The sequence below is a fragment of the Chiloscyllium plagiosum genome, unplaced genomic scaffold (assembly GCF_037043375.1).
Source record: "Chiloscyllium plagiosum isolate Xiang-an unplaced genomic scaffold, Cpla_swu_hap1 HiC_scaffold_2, whole genome shotgun sequence".
In the NCBI taxonomy this organism is placed as follows: domain Eukaryota; kingdom Metazoa; phylum Chordata; class Chondrichthyes; order Orectolobiformes; family Hemiscylliidae; genus Chiloscyllium; species Chiloscyllium plagiosum.
This window is the reverse complement of record NW_028270140.1, coordinates 78,118,012-78,143,930: the sequence shown is the minus strand read 5'-3', so window position 1 is coordinate 78,143,930 and position 25,919 is coordinate 78,118,012. Positions and strand designations below refer to the sequence as shown.

General features: G+C 49.6%; 1 protein-coding gene across 4 annotated transcripts in view; it reads left to right on the top strand.

The window, feature by feature from the left end:
- The window catches only part of slc33a2 (solute carrier family 33 member 2), a 160,972-nt gene that overhangs the window by 35,990 nt on the left and 99,063 nt on the right, over positions 1-25,919 (top strand). For 3 of the 4 annotated variants that reach the window (XM_043712139.2, XM_087997932.1, XM_087997940.1), the window contains exons 2-3: positions 17,081-17,409; positions 22,821-23,554. In XM_043712139.2, coding sequence (XP_043568074.1) covers positions 22,885-23,554 — 670 coding nt within the window. In that variant the 5' untranslated portion in view covers positions 17,081-17,409; positions 22,821-22,884. The remainder of the gene's footprint in view (positions 1-17,080; positions 17,410-22,820; positions 23,555-25,919) is intronic. The other variant, XM_043712148.2, reaches the window with a different exon arrangement.

Sequence of the window (25,919 nt, the reverse complement as noted above, 5' to 3'; positions counted from 1 at the left end):
CAGCATAGAGTACTCTGTCCTGTATCAGAGTTTTCCCAGACAGTGTCAGCGCAGGGTCCTCTGTACTGTATCGGACTGCTCCCGGACTGTGTCAGCACCGAGTCCTCTGTATTGTATCAGTCTGTGCCCGGATAATGTCCGCACATGGTCCTCTGTACTGTATCAGACTGCTCCCGGACAGTGTCAGCACAGGGTCCTCAGTACTGTATTAGTCTGTGCCCGGATAATGTCAGCACTGTGTCCTGTGTACTGTATCAGTCTATGCCTGGACAGTGTCAGCACATGGTCCTCTGTACTGTATCAGACTGCTTCCGGACAGTGTCAGCACAGGGTCCTCTCTACTGTATCAGACTGTGCCCAGACAGTGTCAGCACAGGGTCCTCTGTACTGTATCAGACTGCACCCGGACAGTGTCAGCATAGGGTCCTCTCTACTGTATCAGTCTTTGCCTGGACAGTGTCAGCACAGGTCCTCTGTACTGTATCAGACTGTGCCCAGACAGTGTCAGCACGGGGTCCTCTGTCCTGTATCAGACTGTGCCTGGACAGTGTCAGCACAGGGTCCTCTGTACTGTACCAGACTGTGTCCGGACAGTGTCAGCACAGTGTCCTCTGTACTGTACCAGATTGCTCCCAGACCGTGTTAGGACATGGTCCTCTGTATGGTATCAGTCTGTGTCTGGTCATTGTCTCCACAGGGTGCTCCCTACTGTATCAGACTGCTCGCGGACAGTGTCTGCACAGGGTCCTCTGTACTGTAACAGATTGCTCCCGGACAGTGTTAGGGCATGGTCCTCTGTATGGTATCAGTTGTGTCCGGACAGTGTCAACACAGGGTCCTCTCTACTGTATCAGACTGCTCGCGGACAGTGTCTGCACAGGGTCCTTTATACTGTATCAGTCTATGCCCGGACAATGTCAGCACAGTGTCCTCTGTACTGTATGAGTCTGTGCCCGGACAGTGTCAGCACACGGTCCTCTGTACTGTATCAGTCTGTGCCAGGACAGTGTCAGCACACGGTCCTCTGTACTGTATCAGTCTGTGCCCGGATAGTGTCAGCACAGGGTCCTCTGTACTGTACCAGACTGCTCCTGGAGAGTGTCAGCTCATGGTGCTATGTACTGTATCAGTCTGTGCCCGGACAGTCTCAGTTCAGAGACCTCTGTACTGTATCAGACTGCTCCTGGTGTTTTCCTGGACAGTGTCAGCAGAGGGTCCTCTGTACTTTTTCAGACTGTGCCTGGACAGTGTCAGCACAGGGTACTCTAAACTGTATCATTCTGTGCCCGGACAGTGTCAGCACAGGGTCCTCTGTACTGTATCAGACTGCACCCGGACAGTGTCAGCATATGGTCCTCTGTACTGTACCAGACTGTGTCCGGACAGTGTCAGCACAGGGTCCTCTGTACTGTACCAGATTGCTCCCGGACAGTGTTAGGGCATGGTCCTCTGTATGGTATCAGTTGTGTCCGGACAGTGTCAACACAGGGTCCTCTCTACTGTATCAGACTGCTCGCGGACAGTGTTTGCACAGGGTCCTCTATACTGTATAAGTCTGTGCCAGGACAGTGTCAGCACACGGCCCTCTGTACTGTATCAGTCTGTGCCCGGATAGTGTCAGCAGAGGGTCCTCTGTCCTGTACCAGACTGCTTCTGGAGAGTGTCAGCTCATGGTGCTATGTACTGTATCAGTCTGTGCCTGGACAGTCTCAGTACAGAGCCCTCTGTACTGTATCAGACTGCTCCTGGAGTTTTCCCGGACAGTGTCAGCACCGAGTCCTCTGTACTGTATCAGTCTGTGCCCGGATAATGTCAGCACAGTGTCCTGTGTACTGTATCAGTCTATGCCTGGACAGTGTCAGCACATGCTCCTCTGTACTGTATCAGTCTTTGCCTGGACAGTGTCAGCACAGGGTCCTCTGTACTGTACCAGACTGCTCCTGGACAGTGTCAGCACATGGTCCTCTGTACTGTACCAGTCTGTGCCCGGACAGTGTCAGCACAGAGTCCTCTGTACTCTATCGGTCTGTGCTTGCACAGTGTCCGCACAGGGTCCTTTGTCCTGTATCAGACTGCGCCCAGACAGTGTCAGCACAGGGTCCTCTCTACTGAATCAGTCTGTGTCTGGACAGTGTCAGGACAGGGTCCTATGTATAGTATCAGACTGCTCCCGGACAGAGTCAGCACAGGGTCCTCTCTACTCTATCAGTCTGTGCCTTGACAGTGTCAGCACTGAGTCCTCTGTACTGTATCAGACTGCTCCTCGACAGTGTCAGCACAGGGTCCTCTGTCCTGTATCAGTCTGTGCCTGGACAGTGTCAGCACAGGGTCCTCTCTACTGTATCAGACTGCTTCCGGACAGTGTCAGCACAGGGTCCTCTACTGTATCAGACTGTGCCCAGAATGTGTCAGCACAGGGTCCTCTGTTCTGTATCAGACTGTGCCTGGACAGTGTCAGCACAGGGTCCTCTGTCCTGTATCAGTCTGTGCCTGGACAGTGTCAGCACAGGGTCCTCTCTACTGTATCAGACTGCTTCCGGACAGTGTCAGCACAGGGTCCTCTGTAGTGTATCGGACTGCTCCTGGACAGTGTCAGCACAGGGTCCTCTGTCCTGTATCAGACTGCTCCTGGACAGTGTCAGCACATGGTCCTCTGTCCTGTATCAGTCTGTGCCTGGACAGTGTCAGCACAGGGTCCTCTCTACTGTATCAGACTGCTTCCGGACAGTGTCAGCACAGGGTCCTCTGTACTGTATCAGACTGCTCCTGGACAGTGTCAGCACAGGGTCCTCTGTCCTGTATTAGACTGCTCCTGGACAGTGTCAGCACAGGGTCCTCTGTCCTGGAGCAGTCTGTGCCTGGACAGTGTCAGCACAGGGTCCTCTCTACTGTATCAGACTGCATCCGGACGGTGTCAGCACAGGGTCCTCCGTCCTGTATCAGTCTGTGCCTGGACAGTGTCTATTGTATCAGACTGCTTCCGGACAGTGTCAGCACAGGGTCCTCTGTACTGTATCAGACTGCTTCCGGACAGTGTCAGCACAGGGTCCTCTCTACTGTATCAGACTGTGCCCAGACAGTGTCAGCACAGGGTCCTCTGTACTGTATCAGACTGCACCCGGACAGTGTCAGCATAGGGTCTTCTGTACTGTACCAGACTATTCCCGGACAGTGTCAGTGCAGGGTCCTCTGTACTGTATCAGTCTGTGCCAGGACAGTGTCAGCACACGGTCCTCTGTACTGTATCAGTCTGTGCCTGGAGAGTGTCAGCACAGGGTCCTCTGTCCTGTACCAGATTGCTTATGGAGAGTGTCAGCTCATGGTGCTATGTACTGTATCAGTCTGTGCCCGGACAGTCTCAGTTCAGAGACCTCTGTACTGTATCAGACTGCTCCTGGAGTTTTCCCGGACAATGTCAGCTCAGGGTCCTCTGTACTTTTTCAGACTGTGCCCAGACAGTGTCAGCACAGGGTCCTCTGTCCTGTATCAGACTGTGCCTGGACAGTGTCAGCACAGGGTACTCTAAACTGTATCATTCTCTGCCCGGACAGTGTCAGCACAGGGTCCTCTGTACTGTATCAGACTGCACCCGGACAGTGTCAGCATATGGTCCTCTGTACTGTACCAGACTGTGTCCGGACAGTGTCAGCACAGGGTCCTCTGTACTGTATCAGACTGCTCGCGGCCAGTGTCTGCACAGGGTCCTCTGTACTGTATCAGTCTGTGCCCGGACAGTGTCAGCTTAGGGTCTTCTGTACTGTACCAGACTGCACCCGGACGTGTCAGCACAGGGTCCCCTGTACTGTATCAGTCTGTGCCAGGACAATGTCAGCACACGGCCCTCTGTACAGTATCAGTCTGTGCCCAGATAGTGTCAGCAGAGTGTCCTCTGTCCTGTACCAGACTGCTCCTGGAGAGTGTCAGCTCATGGTGCTATGTACTGTATCAGTCTGTGCCTGGACAGTGTCAGCACAGAGTCCTCTGTACTCTATCGGTCTGTGCTTGGACAGTGTCAGCACAGGGTCCTTTGTCCTGTACCAGACTGTGCCCAGACAGTGTCAGCACAGGGTCCGCTGTACTGTATCAGACTGCTCCCGGACGGTGTCAGCACAGGGTCCTCTGTACTGTATCAGACTGATCGTGGAGTTTTCCCGGACAGAGTCAGCACCGGGTCCTCTGTACTGTATCAGTCTGTGCCCGGATAATGTCAGCACAGGGTCCTCTGTACTGTATCAGACTGCTCCCGGACGGTGTCAGCACAGGGTCCTCTGTACTGTATCAGTCTGTGCCCGGACAATGTCAGCACAGTGTCCTGTGTACTGTATCAGTCTATGCCTGGACAGTGTCAGCACATACTCCTCTGTACTGTATCAGTCTTTGCCTGGACAGTGTCAGCATAGGGTCCTCTGTACTGTACCAGACTGCTCCTGGACAGTGTCAGCACATGGTCCTCTGTACTGTACTAGTCTGTGCCCGGACAGTGTCAGCACAGAGTCCTCTGTACTCTATCGGTCTGTGCTTGGACAGTGTCAGCACAGGGTCCTTTGTCCTGTACCAGACTGTGCCCAGACAGTGTCAGCACAGGGTCCTCTCTACTGAATCAGTCTGTGTCTGGACAGTGTCAGGACAGGGTCCTATGGACAGTATCAGACTGCTCCCGGACAGTGTCAGCACAAGGTCCTCTCTACTGTATCAGTCTGTGCCTGGACAGTGTCAGCACAGAGTCCTCTGTACTGTATCAAACTGCTCCTGGACAGTGTCAGCACAGGGTCCTCTGTCCTGTATCAGTCTGTGCCTGGACAGTGTCAGCACAGGGTCCTCCCTACTGTATCAGACTGCTTCCGGACAGTGTCAGCACAGGGTCCTCTGTACTGTATCAGACTGTGCCCAGACAGTGTCAGCACAGGGTCCTCTGTCCTGTATCAGACTGTGCCTGGACAGTGTCAGCACAGGGTCCTCTCTACTGTATCAGACTGCTCCTTGGCAGTGTCAGCACAGGGTCCTCTGTCCTGTATCAGACTGCTCCTGGACAGTGTCAGCACAGGGTCCTCTGTCCTGTTTCAGTCTGTGCCTGTACAGTGTCAGCACAGGGTCCTCTGTACTGTATCAGACTGCTTCCGGACAGTGTCAGCACAGGGTCCTCTGTCCTGTATCAGACTGCTCCTGGACAGTGTCAGCACAGGGTCCTCTGTCCTGTATCAGTCTGTGTCTGGACAGTGTCAGCACATGGTCCTCTCTACTGTATCAGACTGCTTCTGGACAGTGTCAGCACAGGGTCCTCTGTACTGTATCAGACTGCTTCCGGACAGTGTCAGCACAGGGCCCTCTCTACTGTATCAGACTGCTTCCGGACAGTGTCAGCACAGGGTCCTCTGTACTGTATCAGACTGTGCCCAGACAGTGTCAGCACAGCCTCCTCTGTCCTGTATCAGTCTGTGCCTGGACCGTGTCTGCACAGGGTCCTCTCGACTGTATCAGACTGCTTCCGGACAGTGTCAGCACAGGGTCCTCTGTACTGTATCAGACTGCTTCCGGACAGTGTCAGCACAGGGTCCTCTGTCCTGTATCAGTCTGTGCCTGGACAGTGTCAGCACAGGGTCCTCTCTACTGTATCAGACTGCTTCCGGACAGTGTCAGCACAGCGTCCTCTGTACTGTATCAGACTGTGCCCAGGCAGTGTCAGCACATGGTTCTCTCTACTGTATCAGACTGCTCCTCGACAGTGTCAGCACAGGGTCCTCTGTCCTGTATCAGTCTGTGCCTGGACAGTGTCAGAACAGGGTCCTCTCTACTGTATCAGACTGCTTCCGGACAGTGTTAGCACAGTGTCCTCTGTACTGTATCAGACTGTGCCCAGACAGTGTCAGCACAGGGTCCTCTGTCCTGTATCAGACTGTGTCCGGACAGTGTCAGCATATCGTCCTCTGTACTGTACCAGACAGTGTCTGGACAGTGTCAGCACAGTATCCTCTGTACTGTACCAGACTGCTCGCGGACAGTGTCTGCACAGGGTCCTCTATACTGTCTCAGTCTATGCCCGGATAATGTCAGCACAGGGTCCTCTGTACTGTATCAGTCTGTGCCCGGACAGTGTCTGCACAGCGTCCTCTGTACTGTACCAGATTGCTCCTGGACAGTGTTAGGACATGGTCCTCTGTATGGTATCAGTCTGTGTCCGGACAGTGTCAACACAGGGTCCTCTCTACTGTATCAGACTGCTCGCGGACAGTGACTGCCCAGGGTCCTCTATACTGTATCAGTCAATGCCCGGACAATGTCAGCACTGCGTCCTCTGTACTGTATCAGTCTGTGCCCGGATAATGTCAGCACAGGGTCCTCTGTACTGTATCAGACTGCTCCCGGACGGTGTCAGCACAGGGTCCTCTATACTGTATCAGTTAATGCCCGGACAATGTCAGCAAAGGGTCCTCTGTACTGTATCAGTCTGTGCCCGGACAGTGTCAGCATAGGGTCTTCTGTACTGTACCAGACTGCTCCCGGACGTGTCAGCACAGGGTCCTCTGTACTGTATCAGTCTGTGCCAGGACAGTGTCAGGACAGGGTCCTATGGACAGCATCAGACTGCTCCCGGACAGTGTCAGCACAGGGTCCTCTCTACTGTATCAGTCTGTGCCTGGACAGTGTCAGCACAGAGTCCTCTGTACTGTATCAAACTGCTCCTGGACAGTGTCAGCACAGGGTCCTCTGTCCTGTATCAGTCTGTGCCTGGACAGTGTCAGCACAGGGTCCTCCCTACTGTATCAGACTGCTTCCGGACAGTGTCAGCACAGGGTCCTCTGTACTGTATCAGACTGTGCCCAGACAGTGTCAGCACAGGGTCCTCTGTCCTGTATCAGACTGTGCCTGGACAGTGTCAGCACAGGGTCCTCTGTCCTGTATCAGACTGCTCCTGGACAGTGTCAGCACAGGGTCCTCTATACTGTATCAGTTAATGCCCGGACAATGTCAGCAAAGGGTCCTCTGTACTGTATCAGTCTGTGCCCGGACAGTGTCAGCATAGGGTCTTCTGTACTGTACCAGACTGCTCCCGGACGTGTCAGCACAGGGTCCTCTGTACTGTATCAGTCTGTGCCAGGACAGTGTCAGGACAGGGTCCTATGGACAGTATCAGACTGCTCCCGGACAGTGTCAGCACAGGGTCCTCTCTACTGTATCAGTCTGTGCCCGGACAGTGTCAGCACAGAGTCCTCTGTACTGTATCAAACTGCTCCTGGACAGTGTCAGCACAGGGTCCTCTGTCCTGTATCAGTCTGTGCCTGGACAGTGTCAGCACAGGGTCCTCCCTACTGTATCAGACTGCTTCCGGACAGTGTCAGCACAGGGTCCTCTGTACTGTATCAGACTGTGCCCAGACAGTGTCAGCACAGGGTCCTCTGTCCTGTATCAGACTGTGCCAGGACAGTGTCAGCACAGGGTCCTCTCTACTGTATCAGACTGCTCCTTGGCAGTGTCAGCACAGGGTCCTCTGTCCTGTATCAGACTGCTCCTGGACAGTGTCAGCACAGGGTCCTCTGTCCTGTTTCAGTCTGTGCCTGTACAGTGTCAGCACAGGGTCCTCTGTACTGTATCAGACTGCTTCCGGACAGTGTCAGCACACGGTCCTCTGTACTGTATCAGTCTGTGCCCGGATAGTGTCAGCAGAGGGTCCTCTGTCCTGTACCAGACTGCTCCTGGAGAGTGTCAGCTCATGGTGCTATGTACTGTATCAGTCTGTGCCCGGACAGTCTCAGTACAGAGACCTCTGTACTGTATCAGACTGCTCCTGGAGTTTTCCCGGACAGTGTCAGCACATGCTCCTCTGTACTGTATCAGTCTTTGCCTGGACAGTGTCAGCACAGGGTCCTCTGTACTGTACCAGACTGCTCCTGGACAGTGTCAGCACATGGTCCTCTGTACTGTACCAGTCTGTGCCCGGACAGTGTCAGCACAGAGTCCTCTGTACTCTATCGGTCTGTGCTTGGACAGTGTCAGCACAGGGTCCTTTGTCCTGTACCAGACTGTGCCCAGACAGTGTCAGCACAGGGTCCTCTCTACTGAATCAGTCTGTGTCTGGACAGTGTCAGGACAGGGTCCTATGGACAGTATCAGACTGCTCCCGGACAGTGTCAGCACAGGGTCCTCTCTACTGTATCAGTCTGTGCCTGGACAGTGTCAGCACAGAGTCCTCTGTACTGTATCAAACTGCTCCTGGACAGTGTCAGCACAGGGTCCTCTGTCCTGTATCAAACTGCTCCTGGACAGTGTCAGCACAGGGTCCTCTGTACTGTATCAGACTGTGCCCAGACAGTGTCAGCACAGGGTCCTCTGTCCTGTATCAGACTGTGCCTGGACAGTGTCAGCACAGGGTCCTCTCTACTGTATCAGACTGCTCCTTGGCAGTGTCAGCACAGGGTCCTCTGTCCTGTATCAGACTGCTCCTGGACAGTGTCAGCACAGGGTCCTCTGTCCTGTTTCAGTCTGTGCCTGGACAGTGTCAGCACAGGGTCCTCTGTACTGTATCAGACTGCTTCCGGACAGTGTCAGCACAGGGTCCTCTGTCCTGTATCAGTCTGTGTCTGGACAGTGTCAGCACATGGTCCTCTCTACTGTATCAGACTGCTTCTGGACAGTGTCAGCACAGGGTCCTCTGTACTGTATCAGACTGCTTCCGGACAGTGTCAGCACAGGGTCCTCTCTACTGTATCAGACTGCTTCCGGACAGTGTCAGCACAGGGTCCTCTGTACTGTATCAGTCTGTGCCTGGACAGTGTCTGCACAGGGTCCTCTCGACTGTATCAGACTGCTTCCGGACAGTGTCAGCACAGGGTCCTCTGTACTGTATCAGACTGGGCCCAGACAGTGTCAGCACAGGGTCCTCTGTCCTGTATCAGTCTGTGCCTGGACAGTGTCAGCACAGGGTCCTCTCTACTGTATCAGACTGCTTCCGGACAGTGTCAGCACAGCGTCCTCTGTACTGTATCAGACTGTGCCCAGACAGTGTCAGCACATGGTCCTCTCTACTGTATCAGACTGCTCCTCGACAGTGTCAGCACAGGGTCCTCTGTCCTGTATCAGTCTGTGCCTGGACAGTGTCAGAACAGGGTCCTCTCTACTGTATCAGACTGCTTCCGGACAGTGTTAGCACAGTGTCCTCTGTACTGTATCAGACTGTGCCCAGACAGTGTCAGCACAGGGTCCTCTGTCCTGTATCAGACTGTGCCCGGACAGTGTCAGCATATCGTCCTCTGTACTGTACCAGACAGTGTCCGGACAGTGTCAGCACAGTATCCTCTGTACTGTACCAGACTGTGCCCAGACAGTGTCAGCACAGCCTCCTCTGTCCTGTATCAGTCTGTGCCCGGACAGTGTCTGCACAGGGTCCTCTATACTGTCTCAGTCTATGCCCGGATAATGTCAGCACAGGGTCCTCTGTACTGTATCAGTCTGTGCCCGGACAGTGTCTGCACAGCGTCCTCTGTACTGTACCAGATTGCTCCTGGACAGTGTTAGGACATGGTCCTCTGTATGGTATCAGTCTGTGTCCGGACAGTGTCAACACAGGGTCCTCTCTACTGTATCAGACTGCTCGCGGACAGTGACTGCCCAGGGTCCTCTATACTGTATCAGTCAATGCCCGGACAATGTCAGCACCGCGTCCTCTGTACTGTATCAGTCTGTGCCCGGATAATGTCAGCACAGGGTCCTCTGTACTGTATCAGACTGCTCCCGGACGGTGTCAGCACAGGGTCCTCTATACTGTATCAGTTAATGCCCGGACAATGTCAGCAAAGGGTCCTCTGTACTGTATCAGTCTGTGCCCGGACAGTGTCAGCATAGGGTCTTCTGTACTGTACCAGACTGCTCCCGGACGTGTCAGCACAGGGTCCTCTGTACTGTATCAGTCTGTGCCAGGACAGTGTCAGCACACGGTCCTCTGTACTGTATCAGTCTGTGCCCGGATAGTGTCAGCAGAGGTTCCTCTGTCCTGTACCAGACTGCTCCTGGAGAGTGTCAGCTCATGGTGCTATGTACTGTATCAGTCTGTGCCCGGACAGTCTCAGTACAGAGACCTCTGTACTGTATCAGACTGCTCCTGGAGTTTTCCCGGACAGTGTCAGCACAGGGTCCTTTGTACTGTATCGGACTGTGCCCGGACAGTGTCAGCACCGGGTCCTCTGTACTTTATCAGTCTGTGCCCGAACATTGTCAGCACAGAGTCCTCTGTCCTGTAACAGACTGCTCCCGGACTGTGTCAGCACCGCATCCTCTGTACTGTATCAGTCTGCGCCCGGATAATGTCAGCACATGGTCCTCTCTACTGTATCAGACTGCTTCTGGACAGTGTCAGCACAGGGTCCTCTGTACTGTATCAGACTGCTTCCGGACAGTGTCAGCACAGGGTCCTCTGTACTGTATCAGACTGCTTCCGGACAGTGTCAGCACAGGGTCCTCTGTACTGTATCAGACTGTGCCTGGACAGTGTCAGCACAGGGTACTCTAAACTGTATGATTCTGTGCCCGGACACTGTCAGCACAGGGTCCTCTGTACTGTATCATTCTGTGCCCGGACAGTGTCAGCACATGGTCCTCTGTACTGTATCAGACTGCTCCTGGACAGTGTCAGCAGAGGGTCCTCTGTCCTGTATCAGACTGCTCCTGGACAGTGTCAGCACAGGGTCCTCTGTCCTGTATCAGACTGCTCCTGGACAGTGTCAGCACAGGGTCCTCTGTCCTGTATCAGTCTGTGCCTGGACAGTGTCAGCACAGGGTCCTCTGTACTGTATCACACTGCTTCCGGACAGTGTCCGCACAGGGTCCTCTGTCCTGTATCAGACTGCTCCTGGACAGTGTCAGCACAGGGTCCTCTGTCCTGTATCAGTCTGTGTCTGGACAGTGTCAGCACATGGTTCTCTCTACTGTATCAGACTGCTTCTGGACAGTGTCAGCACAGGGTCCTCTGTACTGTATCAGACTGCTTCCGGACAGTGTCAGCACAGGGTCCTCTCTACTGTATCAGACTGCTTCCGGACAGTGTCAGCACAGGGTCCTCTGTACTGTATCAGACTGTGCCCAGACAGTGTCAGCACAGGGTCCTCTGTCCTGTATCAGTCTGTGCCTGGACAGTGTCTGCACAGGGTCCTCTCTACTGTATCAGACTGCTTCCGGACAGTGTCAGCACAGGGTCCTCTGTACTGTATCAGACTGCTTCCGGACAGTGTCAGCACAGGGTCCTCTCTACTGTATCAGACTGCTTCCGGACAGTGTCAGCACAGGGTCCTCTCTACTGTATCAGACTGCTTCCGGACAGTGTCAGCACAGGGTCCTCTCTACTGTATCAGACTGCTTCCGGACAGTGTCAGCACAGGGTCCTCTGTCCTGTATCAGACTGGGCCCAGACAGTGTCAGCACAGGGTCCTCTGTCCTGTATCAGTCTGTGCCTGGACAGTGTCCGCACAGGGTCCTCTGTACTGTATCAGACTGGGCCCAGACAGTGTCAGCACAGGGTCCTCTCTACTGAATCAGTCTGTGTCTGGACAGTGTCAGGACAGGGTCCTATGTACAGTATCAGACTGCTCCCGGACAGTGTCAGCACAAGGTCCTCTCTACTGTATCAGTCTGTGCCTGGACAGTGTCAGCACAGTGTCCTCTGTACTGTATCAGACTGCTCCTGGACAGTGTCAGCACAGGGTCCTCTGTCCTGTATCAGTCTGTGCCTGGACAGTGTCAGCACAGGGTCCTCTCTACTGTATCAGACTGTGCCTGGACAGTGTCAGCACAGGGTACTCTAAACTGTATGATTCTGTGCCCGGACACTGTCAGCACAGGGTCCTCTGTACTGTATCATTTTGTGCCCGGACAGTGTCAGCACATGGTCCTCTGTACTGTATCAGACTGCTCCTGGACAGTGTCAGCACAGGGTCCTCTGTCCTGTATCAGACTGCTCCTGGACAGTGTCAGCACAGGGTCCTCTGTCCTGTATCAGTCTGTGCCTGGACAGTGTCAGCACAGGGTCCTCTGTACTGTATCACACTGCTTCCGGACAGTGTCCGCACAGGGTCCTCTGTCCTGTATCAGACTGCTCCTGGACAGTGTCAGCACAGGGTCCTCTGTCCTGTATCAGTCTGTGTCTGGACAGTGTCAGCACATGGTTCTCTCTACTGTATCAGACTGCTTCTGGACAGTGTCAGCACAGGGTCCTCTGTACTGTATCAGACTGCTTCCGGACAGTGTCAGCACAGGGTCCTCTGTACTGTATCAGACTGGGCCCAGACAGTGTCAGCACAGGGTCCTCTGTCCTGTATCAGTCTGTGCCTGGACAGTGTCTGCACAGGGTCCTCTCGACTGTATCAGACTGCTTCCGGACAGTGTCAGCACAGGGTCCTCTGTACTGTATCAGACTGTGCCCAGACAGCGTCTGCACAGGGTCCTCTGTACTGTATCAGACTGCTCCTCGACAGTGTCAGCACAGGGTCCTCTGTCCTGTATCAGTCTGTGCCTGGGTAGTGTCAGCACAGGGTCCTCTCTACTGTATCAGACTGCTTCTGGACAGTGTCAGCACAGGGTCCTCTGTACTGTATCAGACTGCTTCCGGACAGTGTTAGCACAGGGTCCTCTGTACTGTATCAGACTGTGCCCAGACAGTGTCAGCACAGGGTCCTCTGTCCTGTATCAGACTGTGCCCGGACAGTGTCAGCATATGGTCCTCTGTACTGTACCAGACTGTGTCCGGACAGTGTCAGCACAGTATCCTCTGTACTGTACCAGATTGCCCCGGACAGTGTTAGGACACGGTCCTCTGTATGGTATCAGTCTGTGTCCGGACATTGTCAACATAGGGTCCTCCCTAATGTATCAGACTGCTCGCGGACAGTGTCTGCACAGGGTCCTCTATACTGTATCAGACTGCTCGCGGACAGTGTCTGCACAGGGTCCTCTGTACTGTCTCAGTCTATGCCCGGATAATGTCAGCACAGGGTCATCTGTACTGTATCAGTCTGTGCCCGGACAGTGTCTGCACAGCGTCCTCTGTACTGTACCAGATTGCTCCCGGACAGTGTTAGGACATGGTCCTCTGTATGGTATCAGTCTGTGTCCGGACAGTGTCAACACAGGGTCCTCTCTACTGTATCAGACTGCTCGCGGACAGTGACTGCCCAGGGTCCTCTATACTGTATCAGTCAATGCCCGGACAATGTCAGTACCGCGTCCTCTGTACTGTATCAGTCTGTGCCCGGATAATGTCAGCATAGGGTCTTCTGTACTGTACCAGACTGCTCCCGGACGTGTCAGCACAGGGTCCTCTGTACTGTATCAGTCTGTGCCAGGACAGTGTCAGCACACGGTCCTCTGTACTATATCAATCTGTGCCCGGACAATGTCAGAACAGTGTCCTGTGTACTGTATCAGTCTATGCCTGGACAGTATCAGCACAGGGCCCTCTGTACTGTACCAGACTGCTCCTGGACCGTGTCAGCACATGGTCCTCTGTACTGTACCAGTCTGTGCCCGGACAGTGTCAGCACAGAGTCCTCTGTACTCTATCGGTCTGTGCTTGGACAGTGTCCGCACAGGGTGCTTTGTCCTGTATCAGACTGTGCCCAGACAGTGTCAGCACAGGGTCCTCTCTACTGAATCAGTCTGTGTCTGGACAGTGTCAGGACAGGGTCCTATGTACAGTATCAGACTGCTCCCGGACAGTGTCAGCACAAGGTCCTCTCTACTGTATCAGTCTGTGCCTGGACAGTGTCAGCACAGGGTCCTCTCTACTGTATCAGACTGTGCCTGGACAGTGTCAGCACAGGGTACTCTAAACTGTATGATTCTGTGCCCAGACACTGTCAGCACCCGGTCCTCTGCACTGTATCATTCTGTGCCCGGACAATGTCAGCACATGGTCCTCTGTACTGTATCAGACTGCTCCTGGACAGTGTCAGCACAGGGTCCTCTGTCCTGTATCAGACTGCTCCTGGACAGTGTCAGCACAGGGTCCTCTGTCCTGTATCAGACTGCTCCTGGACAGTGTCAGCACAGGGTCCTCTGTCCTGTATCAGTCTGTGCCTGGACAGTGTCAGCACAGGGTCCTCTGTACTGTATCAGACTGCTTCCGGACAGTGTCAGCACAGGGTCCTCTGTCCTGTATCAGACTGCTCCTGGACAGTGTCAGCACAGGGTCCTCTGTCCTGTATCAGTCTGTGTCTGGACAGTGTCAGCACATGGTCCTCTCTACTGTATCAGACTGCTTCCGGACAGTGTCAGCACAGGGTCATCTGTACTGTATCAGACTGCTTCCGGACAGTGTCAGCACAGGGTCCTCTCTACTGTATCAGACTGCTTCCGGACAGTGTCAGCACAGGGTCCTCTGTACTGTATCAGACTGTGCCCAGACAGTGTCAGCACAGCCTCCTCTGTCCTGTATCAGTCTGTGCCTGGACAGTGTCTGCACAGGGTCCTCTCTACTGTATCAGACTGCTTCCGGACAGTGTCAGCACAGGGTCCTCTGTACTGTATCAGATTGGGCCCAGACAGTGTCAGCACAGGGTCCTCTGTCCTGTATCAGTCTGTGCCTGGACAGTGTCAGCACAGGGTCCTCTCTACTGTATCAGACTGCTTCCGGACAGTGTCAGCACAGGGTCCTCTGTACTGTATCAGACTGTGCCCAGACAGCGTCAGCACAGGGTCCTCTGTACTGTGTCAGACTGCTCCTCGACAGTGTCAGCACAGGGTCCTCTGTCCTGTATCAGTCTGTGCCTGGACAGTGTTAGCACAGGGTCCTCTGTACTGTATCAGACTGTGCCAAGACAGTGTCAGCACAGGGTCCTCTGTCCTGTATCAGACTGTGCCCGGACAGTGTCAGCATATGGTCCTCTGTACTGTACCAGACTGTGTCCGGACAGTGTCTGCACAGCGTCCTCTGTACTGTACCAGATTGCTCCCGGACAGTGTTAGGACATGGTCCTCTGTATGGTATCAGTCTGTGTCCGGACAATGTCAACACAGGGTCCTCTCTACTGTATCAGACTGCTCGCGGACAGTGACTGCCCAGGGTCCTCTATACTGTATCAGTCAATGCCCGGATAATGTCAGCATAGGGTCTTCTGTACTGTACCAGACTGCTCCCAGACGTGTCAGCACAGGGTCCTCTGTACTGTATCAGTCTGTGCCAGGACAGTGTCAGCACACGGTCCTCTGTACTGTATCAGTCTGTGCCCGGACAATGTCAGAACAGTGTCCTGTGTACTGTATCAGTCTATGCCTGGACAGTGTCAGCACAGGGCCCTCTGTACTGTACCAGACTGCTCGTGGACAGTGTCAGCACATGGTCCTCTGTACTGTACCAGTCTGTGCCCGGACAGTGTCAGCACAGAGTCCTCTGTACTCTATCGGTCTGTGCTTGGACAGTGTCCGCACAGGGTCCTTTGTCCTGTATCAGACTGTGCCCAGACAGTATCAGCACAGGGTCCTCTCTACTGAATCAGTCTGTGTCTGGACAGTGTCAGGACAGGGTCCTATGTACAGTATCAGACTGCTCCCGGACAGTGTCAGCACAAGGTCCTCTCTACTGTATCAGTCTGTGCCTGGACAGTGTCAGCACAGTGTCCTCTGTACTGTATCAGACTGCTCCTGGACAGTGTCAGCACAGGGTCCTCTGTCCTGTATCAGTCTGTGCCTGGACAGTGTCAGCACAGGGTCCTCTCTACTGTATCAGACTGTGCCTGGACAGTGTCAGCACAGGGTACTCTAAACTGTATGATTCTGTGCCCGGACACTGTTAGCACAGGGTCCTCTGTACTGTACCAGACTGTGTCCGGACAGTGTCAGCACAGTGTCCTCTGTACTGTACCAGATTGCTCCCGGACAGTGTTAGGACACGGTCCTCTGTATGGTATCAGTCTGTGTCCGGATATTGTCAACACAGGGTCCTCCCTACTGTATCAGACTGCTCGCGGACAGTGTCAGCACAGTGTCCTCTGTACTGTACCAGATTGCTCCCGGACAGTGTTAGGACATGGTCCTCTGTATGGTATCAGTCTGTGTCCGGACAGTGTCAACACAGGGTCCTCTCTACTGTATCAGTCTATGCCCGGACAATGTCAGCACAGGGTCCTCTGTACTATATCAGTCTGTGCCCTGACAGTGTCAGCATAGGGTCTTCTGTACTGCATCAGACCGTGTCCGGACAGTGTCAGCACAGTGTCCTCTGTACTGTACCAGACTGCTCCCGAACATTGTCAGCACAAGGTCCTTTTTTACTGTATCAGTCTGTGCCTGGACAGTGTCAGCACATGGTCCTCTGTACTGTATCAGTCTGTGCCTGGACAGTGTCAGCACAGGGTCCTCTGTATTGCAACAGTCTGTGCCCAGACAGTGTCAGCACAGGGTCCTCTGTACTGTACCATACTGCTCCTGGACAGTGTCAGCACATGGTGTTATGTACTGTATCTATCTGTGCCCGGACAGTCTCAGTACAGAGACCTCTGTACTGTATCAGACTGCTCCTGGAAAGTGTCAACACAGTGTCCTCTGTACTGTATCAGTTTGTGTCCGGACAGTGTCAACACAGGGTCCTCTGTACTGTATCTGTCTGTCCCTGGACAGTGTCCGCACAGAGTCCTTTGTGCTGTACTAGACTGCTCCCAGACAGTGTCAGCGCAGGGTCCTCTGTACTGTATCAGTCTGTGCCCGGACATTGTCAGCACAGGGTCCTCTCTACTGTACCAGACAGCTCCCGGACAGTGTCAGCACAGAGTCCTCTGTACTGTATCAGTCTGTGCCCAGACATTGTCAGTACAGGGTCCTCTGTAGTGTATCAGTCTGTGCCCAGACAGTGTGAACACAAGGTGCTCCGAATTGTATCCGTCTGTTCCCGGACATTGTCAGCACTGGGTCCTCTGTACTGTGTCAGCCTGTGCCCAGACAGTTTCAGTACAAGGCTGTCTATTCTATGTCAGTATTGTACTGCCAGTGTGTGCGAGGGGCACAGTGTTGAGTCTCTCCCCCCGGGTCACACTGCAGATTGTTACAATCACCTCCCATTGTCCCCGGACGTTCTACCATTGTTTGTTTATTTGTTTTGTTGCAGTAAAAACCGAAAGCTTCGTGCACTTCCCCCCGTGGGGAGAGCAGGCCATCACATTAACGTCGTCGCTCAGCCCTGGCGAAGTCATCAAACGCAAAACCCAAGCAGGAACCGATTATCCGAGAGTGGATCGTGTGTTCGCTGAGAGAGCGGCCTTCTCAATGAACTGCTGCTGGTTCAGTTTCAAAAGAGAACCGCTAAATTAGCCCATGGTCTGGTGGCTATATTCCTTAATGTGACGTTGTCCATTATAACTCATATCTCACGTTTTGCCTATGCCACCTAGGTTCATCAGCCGAACAAGAATGTTGTGGAGACCCCAGCAAATAAGGGTGGGTCTCCAAGCCACTTAAGAACGGATCAAGAACGTATTTCTTTAAAATATTTTTGCTTATTATAGTTCCAAAAATGACTTTTTGGCATGTAGTCAATCTCATCCAATTGAATTATGATGAAATTTTTTTTTGCTTTTTTAATTCTGGACATTGGTAGAATTATTTTATAGATTTATATGTATTTATTTATAGTCATACAGTATGGAAACAGAGAACCAGTCCATGACCACCATGTTCCCAAACTAAACTAGTCCCACCTGCCTTGTTTGGCCCATGTCCCTCAAAATCTTTCTTATTCATGTTCCTAACCAAATGTCTTTTGAACATTCTAGCTGGACCTGCATCTACCACTTCCTCTGACAGTTTAAATCCACACAGGAACCACTCTCTGTAAAAAATTGAATTGCCTCTCATGTCCTTTTTGAATCTTGCTCATCACCCCTTAAAAATATGCCCACTAGTTTGGACCTCTTTGCCTCTGGGAAAAGACCTTTGCTATTCACCCTTTCTATTCCCCTCATGATTTTATAAACCTCTATAAGGTCAACTGTCAATCTCCTACCCTCCAGTGAAAGAAGTCCCAGCTTATCCAGCCTTTTTAATGTATATTATTCAAACTCTCCTTTACTGGCAACATCTTGGTAAATCTTTTCTGAACATGTTTTAGGTGATCTTGTGAGGGCCAGGTATTTAGTGGCAAGAGATCAAATGTTACGTCCAACCAGAGTTTGCAAACCCAACTTCACACAGCTTGACATCTATTGCCTCCATAAACTCCACTTGTTGTAAATTGCTACGCTTGCTTCTAGAAATATATCACAGCTGGGTACCACCTATTTGCAGCCCTCATCCCTCTATATTTTACTATTGCATTAAATAAATGTAGGACTTTCCACTTATACATCCTTTCGCTTCATTGTATCTTTACAGTCTTTTTCCATCTTATATTCCTTCTTGTCCTAACAGAAAAGAAACTATTCTTTTGATACCTTGACTTTTGTAAAGCTTCACCTTCATTTGTTTGCTGAAGAAGGAGTTAGTCAGACATCTTGACTTTCAACTTTAGACCACACTAAATTCTTCCACAACCCCTTAGCATCTTATAATATTTATTGCAACATATCTTGCTAATTAAGCCCAAAACATCTTAATCTATCCTTAGCATTGAATCCACTTATTTAATTGTATGAACTATATGAAATATGGATTGTATGAAAACCAGAAAAAGAAAGTTTTCATTTGAAAACTAATTACTGACAGTGAAATGAAATCTAGATTTGCCACATGTATCTTGATTTTTAGGACTGGGGGATTGTGGAGATTGGGACCAGTTTGGGCGAGGGATCAGAGAACTGATGGGAGTGGGGATCTGAGAAGAGCATGGAAAGGAGGCAGAGGGAGAGAGGCCCTTCCAGTTCCTGGGCCTTCCTTGTACCCACAGTCTTAGTTCCTTGTGCCCTTCCTCCCTACTCCCCCGGTTCTGGGTCTTCCTTGCGCCCCATCCCATCCACCTAGGTCTCTGGCCTTCCTTGTCATCCCCACTCTGGGAAGCAATGGCCCAGTGGTATTTTCACTGGACTGTTAATCCAGAGACCCAGGTTATGTTCTGGGGATTTGGGTTCAAGTCCTGCTGCAGCAGATGAACTCAATAAAAATTTGGAATTAAGAGATGAATGATGATGGTGAAATTGTTGACGATTGTTGGGGAAAACCCCGTTTGGATCACTAATATTCTTTAAGGAAAGAAACTATCATCCTTATCTGCACTGGCCCACGTTTGACTCCAGACCCACAGCACTGTGGGTGATTCTTACCTGCATTCTGGGCAATAAGGGATGATTTCTGAACCCTCTTCCCTTTTCACTTGAGGGACCTCCTATTTCCCCGTCCCAGTCCCATATCCCCTTTCCTCACCACTGAAGCCCAGTTCAAAATTGCATGCACTATCCTGTGCAAATGCAGTATTTTCTATAGTGACCTTGTACAACTTGATTTTCTTTAGCAGTTTTCCATAGCACAGTTTTCTATAGCAGAACGACCTGTGCCAGCCTCTGTGGAGTTATTTCAGTGACATGTTGTGTTTGTGACCATGTGAATGCATATTCCTGAAGGAGCATACATATTCCAGAGTTGAGTGGCAACATCTCTAAACAGTTTGATTAAAAGTATCTGAAATCTAGATTTGACAGATTTCTCTTTTTGATTTTTCAAATGTAAACTATTTTAATGTCACTTTGTTATGAAAATTGTTATAGAGTCATAGAGATGTACAGCATGGAAACAGACCCTTCGGTCCAACCCGTCCATGCCGATCAGATATCCCAACCCAATCTAGTCCCACCTGCCAGCACCGGACCCATATTCCTCCAAACCCTTCCTATTCATATACCCATCCAAATGCCTCTTAAATGTTGCATTTGTACCAGCCTCCACCACATGCTCTGGCAGCTCATTCCAAACACGTACCACCCTCTGCGTGAAAAAGTTGCCCCGTGAGTCTCTTTTATATCTTTCCCCTCTCACCCTAAATCTATACCCTCTAGTTCTGGACTCCCCAACCGCAGGGAAAAGTCTTTGCCTATTTACCCTACCCATGCCCCTCATAATTTTATAAACCTCTATAAGGTCACTCCTCAGCCTCTGACACTCCAGGGAAAACAGCCCCAGCCTGTTCAGCCTCTCCCTATAGTTCAAATCCTCCAACCCTGGCAACTTCTTGTAAATATTTTCTGAATGCCTTTCAAGTTTCACAACATCTTTCCATTAGGAAGGAGACCAGAATTGCACGCAATATTCCAACAGTGGCCTAACCAATGTCCTGTACAGTCGCAACATGACCTTCCAATCCCTGTACTCAATACTCTGACCAATAAAAGAAACGATACCAAACACCTTCTTCACTATCCTATCTACCTGCGACTCCACTTTCAAGGAGCTATGAACCTGCACTCCAAGGTCTCTTTGTTCAGCAACACTCCCTAGGACCTTACCATTAAGTGTATAAGTCCTGCTAAGATTTGCTTTCCCAAAATGCAGCACCTCGCATTTATCTGAATTAAATTCCATCTGCCACTTCTCAGCCCATTGGCCCATCTGGTCAAGATCCTGTTGTAATCTAAGGTAACCTTCTTCGCTGTCCACTACACCTCCAGTTTTGTTGTCATCTCCAAACTTACTAACTGTACCTCTTATGCTTACATCCAAATCATTAATGTAAATGACAAAAAGTAGAGGACCCAGTAGCGATCCTTGTGGCACTCCACTAGGCCTCCAGTATGAAAAAAACCCTCCATCACCACCCTCTGTCTTCTACCTTTGAGCCAGTTCTGTATCCAAATGGCTAGTTCTCCCTGTATTCCGTGAGATCTAACCTTGTTAATTAGTCTCCCATAGGGAACCTTGTCGAACGCCTTACTGAAGTCCATATCACATTTACCGCTCTGCCCTCATCAATTCTCTTTGTTACTTCCTCAAAAAACGTAATCAAGTTTGTGAGACATGATTTCCCAAGCACAAAGCCATGTTGACTATCCCTAATCAGTCCTTGCCTTTCCAAGTACACGTACATCCTGTCTCTCAAGATTCCCTCCAACAACTTGCCCATCACCAACGTTAGGTTCTCTGGTTTACAGTTCCCTGGCTTGTCCTTACCACCTTTCTTAAACAGTGGCACCACGTTAGCCAACCTCCAGTCTTCCAGCATCTCACCTGTGACTATCGATGATACAAATATCTCAGCAAGAAGCCCAGCAATCACTTTCCTGGCCTCCCATAGAGTTCTAGGGTACACCTGCTCAGGTCCCGGGGATTTATCCAGCTTTACCTGTTTCGAGATATCCAGCACTTCCTCCTCTGTAATATGGACATTTTGCAAGATGTCACCATCTATTTCCCTACAGTCTATATCTTCCATACCCTTTTCCACAGTAAATACTGCTGCAAAATACTCGTTTAGTATCTCCCTCATTTTCTGCGGCACCACATAAAGGCCACCCTGCTGATCTTTGAGGGGCTCTATTCTCTCCCTAGTTACCCTTTTGTCCTTAACTCTATTTGCCAAAGCTATCTCATGTCTCCTTTTTGCCCTCCTGATTTCCCTCTTAAGTATACTCCTACTTCCTTTATACTCTTCTAAGTATTCACTCGATCTATCCTGTATATACCTTACATATGCTTCCTTCTTTTTCTTAACCAAACCCTCAATTTCTTTACTCATCCAGCATTTCCTATACCTACCAGCCTTTCCTTTCACCCCAACAGGGAATATACTTTCTTTGGACTCTTGTTATCTAATTTCTGAAGGCTTCCCATTTTCCAGTCATCCCTTTATCTATCCCCAATCAGGTTTCGAAAGTTCTTGCCTACTACCGTCAAAATTGGCCTTTCTCCAATTTAGAACTTCAACTTTTAGATCTGGTCAATCCTTTTCCATCACTATTTTAAAACTAATAGAATTATGATCACTGGTCCCAAAGTGCTCTCCTCAGTCACCTGCCCTGCCTTATTTCCCAAGAGTAGATCAAGTTTTGCAACTTTTCTAGTAGGTACATCCACATACTGAATCAGAAAACTGTCTTGTACACACTTAACAAATTCCTATGCATCTAACCCTTTAACACTATGGCAGTCCCAATCTATATTTGGAATGTTAAAATTCCCTTCCATAACCACCCTATTATTCTAACAGATAGCTGAAATCTCCTTACAAGTTTGTTTTCAATTTCCCTCTGACTATTAGGGCGTCTATAATACAATCCCAATAAGGTTATCATCCCTTTCTTATTTCTCAGTTCCACCCAAATAACTTAGATTTTAAAAAAAACTGGGTCACTAATATTGAAAGAAGAAAATCTGCCCTATGTGTCTAGTGCAGCCTACATGTGATTCCTGATCAACAGCAATGTTGTCTCCTCCTAATTATTCTTTGGGCAATTAAGAATGGGCAATAAATGTTGGTCTAGCCAGAGACAACTACATCCCATGAATTATTAAAAAACCTTATTTACTGCTGTGTTTAACTCAATGATTAAAACTAATCTGAGCACAATATGGCCCCGCAAATGACAAACACTTGTTGACCACTTTCAGCGATGTTAGAAATCCTAAATTGCCTTTTAAACAGTATTCGCATTTGGATATTGGAGCTCTATTTTCACTGGTAAAATTGTAATTGTAAACACCAACATAATTAACTCATACATTACAGCACTTATAAGAGCGTATTTAATCAATTTTAAAATCATATACAATTAGTGCCTGTAGTAAATCTACTTTATTAATAAGATGTTTTATTCTTTAATATTGAGCCAACAATTTGAAAATTAACACCGAAAACACTGCTACTTTAAGATACAAATGAAATTATTAGTGTTGGGTATAAAGAATTGTTGTCTTTGTTCTTGTTGCAGATATTGAATTCATCACTGATATACATGGAAGTGTTTGATTTACCTTGGAGAACATCCAATTGAAATGGCACCCTACAAATTGAAATTATTTGGCCTGTTGTATTTTGTACAAGGAATACCCTATGGATTACAATCTGGTTTACTACCAATTTACCTCAGAACTATTGGAATTTCATATACCAAAATTAGTTTGACTAAGTTCTTGTACTTCCCTTGGCTACTGAAGATACTTTGGGCTCCATTTGTGGATCAATATGGGACAAAGCAGAAATGGCTGCTATCTAGTATGTTTGGTCTGTTTCTATGTAGTTTAATAATTTCCAAACTGCATCCAAAGACTGATTTCCCAATGTTGGCATTCATTCTGCTGCTGATGAACTTCCTTGCTTCAGTTCAAGATATTGCTGTTGATGGAATAGCAGTACGATTACTCAGTAATGACGAAATTGGCTATGGCAACACCATCCAGGTTGTGGGTTATAAGACAGGCTCTGTCGTTTCAGGAGCAGGGCTTTTGACAATGATGGACCATATTAGCTGGGATATGCTCTTTGTAGCAATCTCTGTTATTTATGTGATTGCTATCATTTGTGCATGCTTCACGCCTGAACCTCCAACAACCTCTGTTACAGAAACTAGGTTGCCTGTGTTGAATCCCCGTGAAATACTAAAAGAAGTAGTTCATGTGCCTGGAACCATTTGGACTCTAATTTATGTCATCATTTACAAATTAGGTGAGTGTGACATTATTATGATTGATAAAAAATAATATCCTGTCAGTGTATTTTTCCATATTCATCAATATTTTTGTTTTAAAAGTCTAATTTATCTTTCTGGTTTTTGGTTCTGAAGTAGGGTGCCGCCAAATACACAAAGCACAACTTGTGAATTTTTGCTGCAGATGCTGACAGACTTGGTGTGTTTTATTTTGTTATATGTTTTGTTATATATGACATGTTTCTTTGTCAGAAAATCTCTTGAATGCAATGTTATCGTTTGAAATCAATACAAATTGTTTACAAAGAACTGATCTATGCTACTGTGCTGCAGATTTGGCAGAATTTAATGGGGCCAGCAGTGGGCCTATCCACTGATTGTTGAGGTGATGGCCCTACATGGTAGAATGTCTCATCTCTTAGAGCTGCCAGCCAGGAACACCACAGTAGCACTATAGTAGACCTGAGAAGGAGTCTCATTAATGGAACCCTGGAATGCATGTAAATTGGGTGAGCCCGAAGGGTTAGGTCAGGGAGGTCCTGGTGTGAAGGATGTTCTGGTCAAAAGGCAGGTGCCTTATCTCATGGGAAGCCCTTGCTGTTGGTTGATTCCTCCAATGGAAATGGGGTATCCCAACAGGAAGAACATCCTACATCAAACCAGAAGCAAATCTGCTGGGGTTCATCATGGCTCTGTTGATGAGCTCTTTAATTCATAGAACCATAGAATCCCTACAGTGTGGAAACAGGCCATACAGCCCAACAAGTTCACATCAACCCTCCCACCCACACCCATTCCCATACCCTATTTCTCTACATTTCCCCTGACTAATGCACCTAACCTACGCATTCCTGAACACTATGGGCAATTTAGCTTGGCCAATTCACCTAATCTACACATCTTTTGACTGAGGGAGGAAACTGGAGCACCTGGAGGAAACTCACACAGACATGGGAAGAATATTCAAACTCCACACAGTCTCCCGAGGGTGGAATTGAACCTGGGTCCCTGGCACCGTGAGGCAACAGTGCTAAACAACCGAGCCTCTACTTGTAGGTAGCATGCCTGTTTATTGGTGTTGATGACACAAACAGGCGTGACATGACATGGATGCCAGTTGCACCCAAGCTGGTGGTATCACCCCCTTCCCTCCATTGAACCAGAGTGCTATTCCACTGATGAGGATGCTACCCCTCTTGGTGCATTATTATCACGATTGGCCTCCTTGTCTTACTTGACTGAAGGTTCATCTACAATGCAAGTGCCCATGATAGAGGCTGCTGCTGTATTGACAGCAGAATAGCAGTCTCTATAGATGCTCCTCTGGCATTTCTATGACAAAGATGACTGCCACACATATTTCAGCTGAAGGCAGATACGAGAGATCAGATCCCACCACCCCATCCATGGCTTCAAGAGAAGCACCCACCATTAGATGTAGCTGAGATCTGAGGCCACTGTATCAACTGGAGCACTAAATATATCACTATTTTATTTAGAGCCATAGAGCTGTACAGCATGGAAACAGACCCTTTGGTCCAACTTATCCATGTCGACCACACATCCTAAATTAATCCAGTCCCATTTGCAAACATTTGGCCCATATCCCTCTAAACCTTTCCTATTTATATACCCATTCAGATGCCTTTTAAATGTTGCAATTGTACCAGTCTCCACCACTTCATTCCATACATGCACCACTTTCTGTGTGAAAATGTAGTCCCTTTTAAATCTTTCCTCTCATTTTAAACCCATGCCCTCTAGCTTTGGACTCCCTTACCCTGGGTAAAAGACTTTGACTATGCACCCTATCCATGCCCCTCATGATTTTATAAACCTCTTTAAAGTCATCTCTCAGCCTGCAACTCTCCAGGCAAAATATCCCCAACCTATTCAGCCTCTTCCTATAGTGCAAACTCTCTGACCCTGGAAATATCCTTGTACATCATTTCTGAACCCTTTCAAGTTTTACAACATCCTTCCTATAGCACAGAGACCAGAATTGAATGCAATATTCCAAAGTGGCCTAACCAATGTCCTATACAGCTGAAATATGACCCTCCAACTCCCATACTCAATGCACTGCCCAATGAAGGCAAGCATACCAAACACCTTCTTCACTATTCTATCTGCCTGTAGCTCCACTTTCAAGGGACTATGAACCTGCACTCCACGATCTCTTCATCACTGGAATTGCAATTTCAGAAACCAAATGGTCTACTTGATGTAGTATTTTGAGCAGATAATTTTGGTTGCAGCACCATTCGGACAGATGGATGAGTAGATCTCCTTTGTGGCCTAGATCTGCATGTTGAGATGAGCTGCTGGAGCCTTGCCTACTGAAGGAGACGGAGCCATGGCAGCTGCCTGAAAAGTGATTAC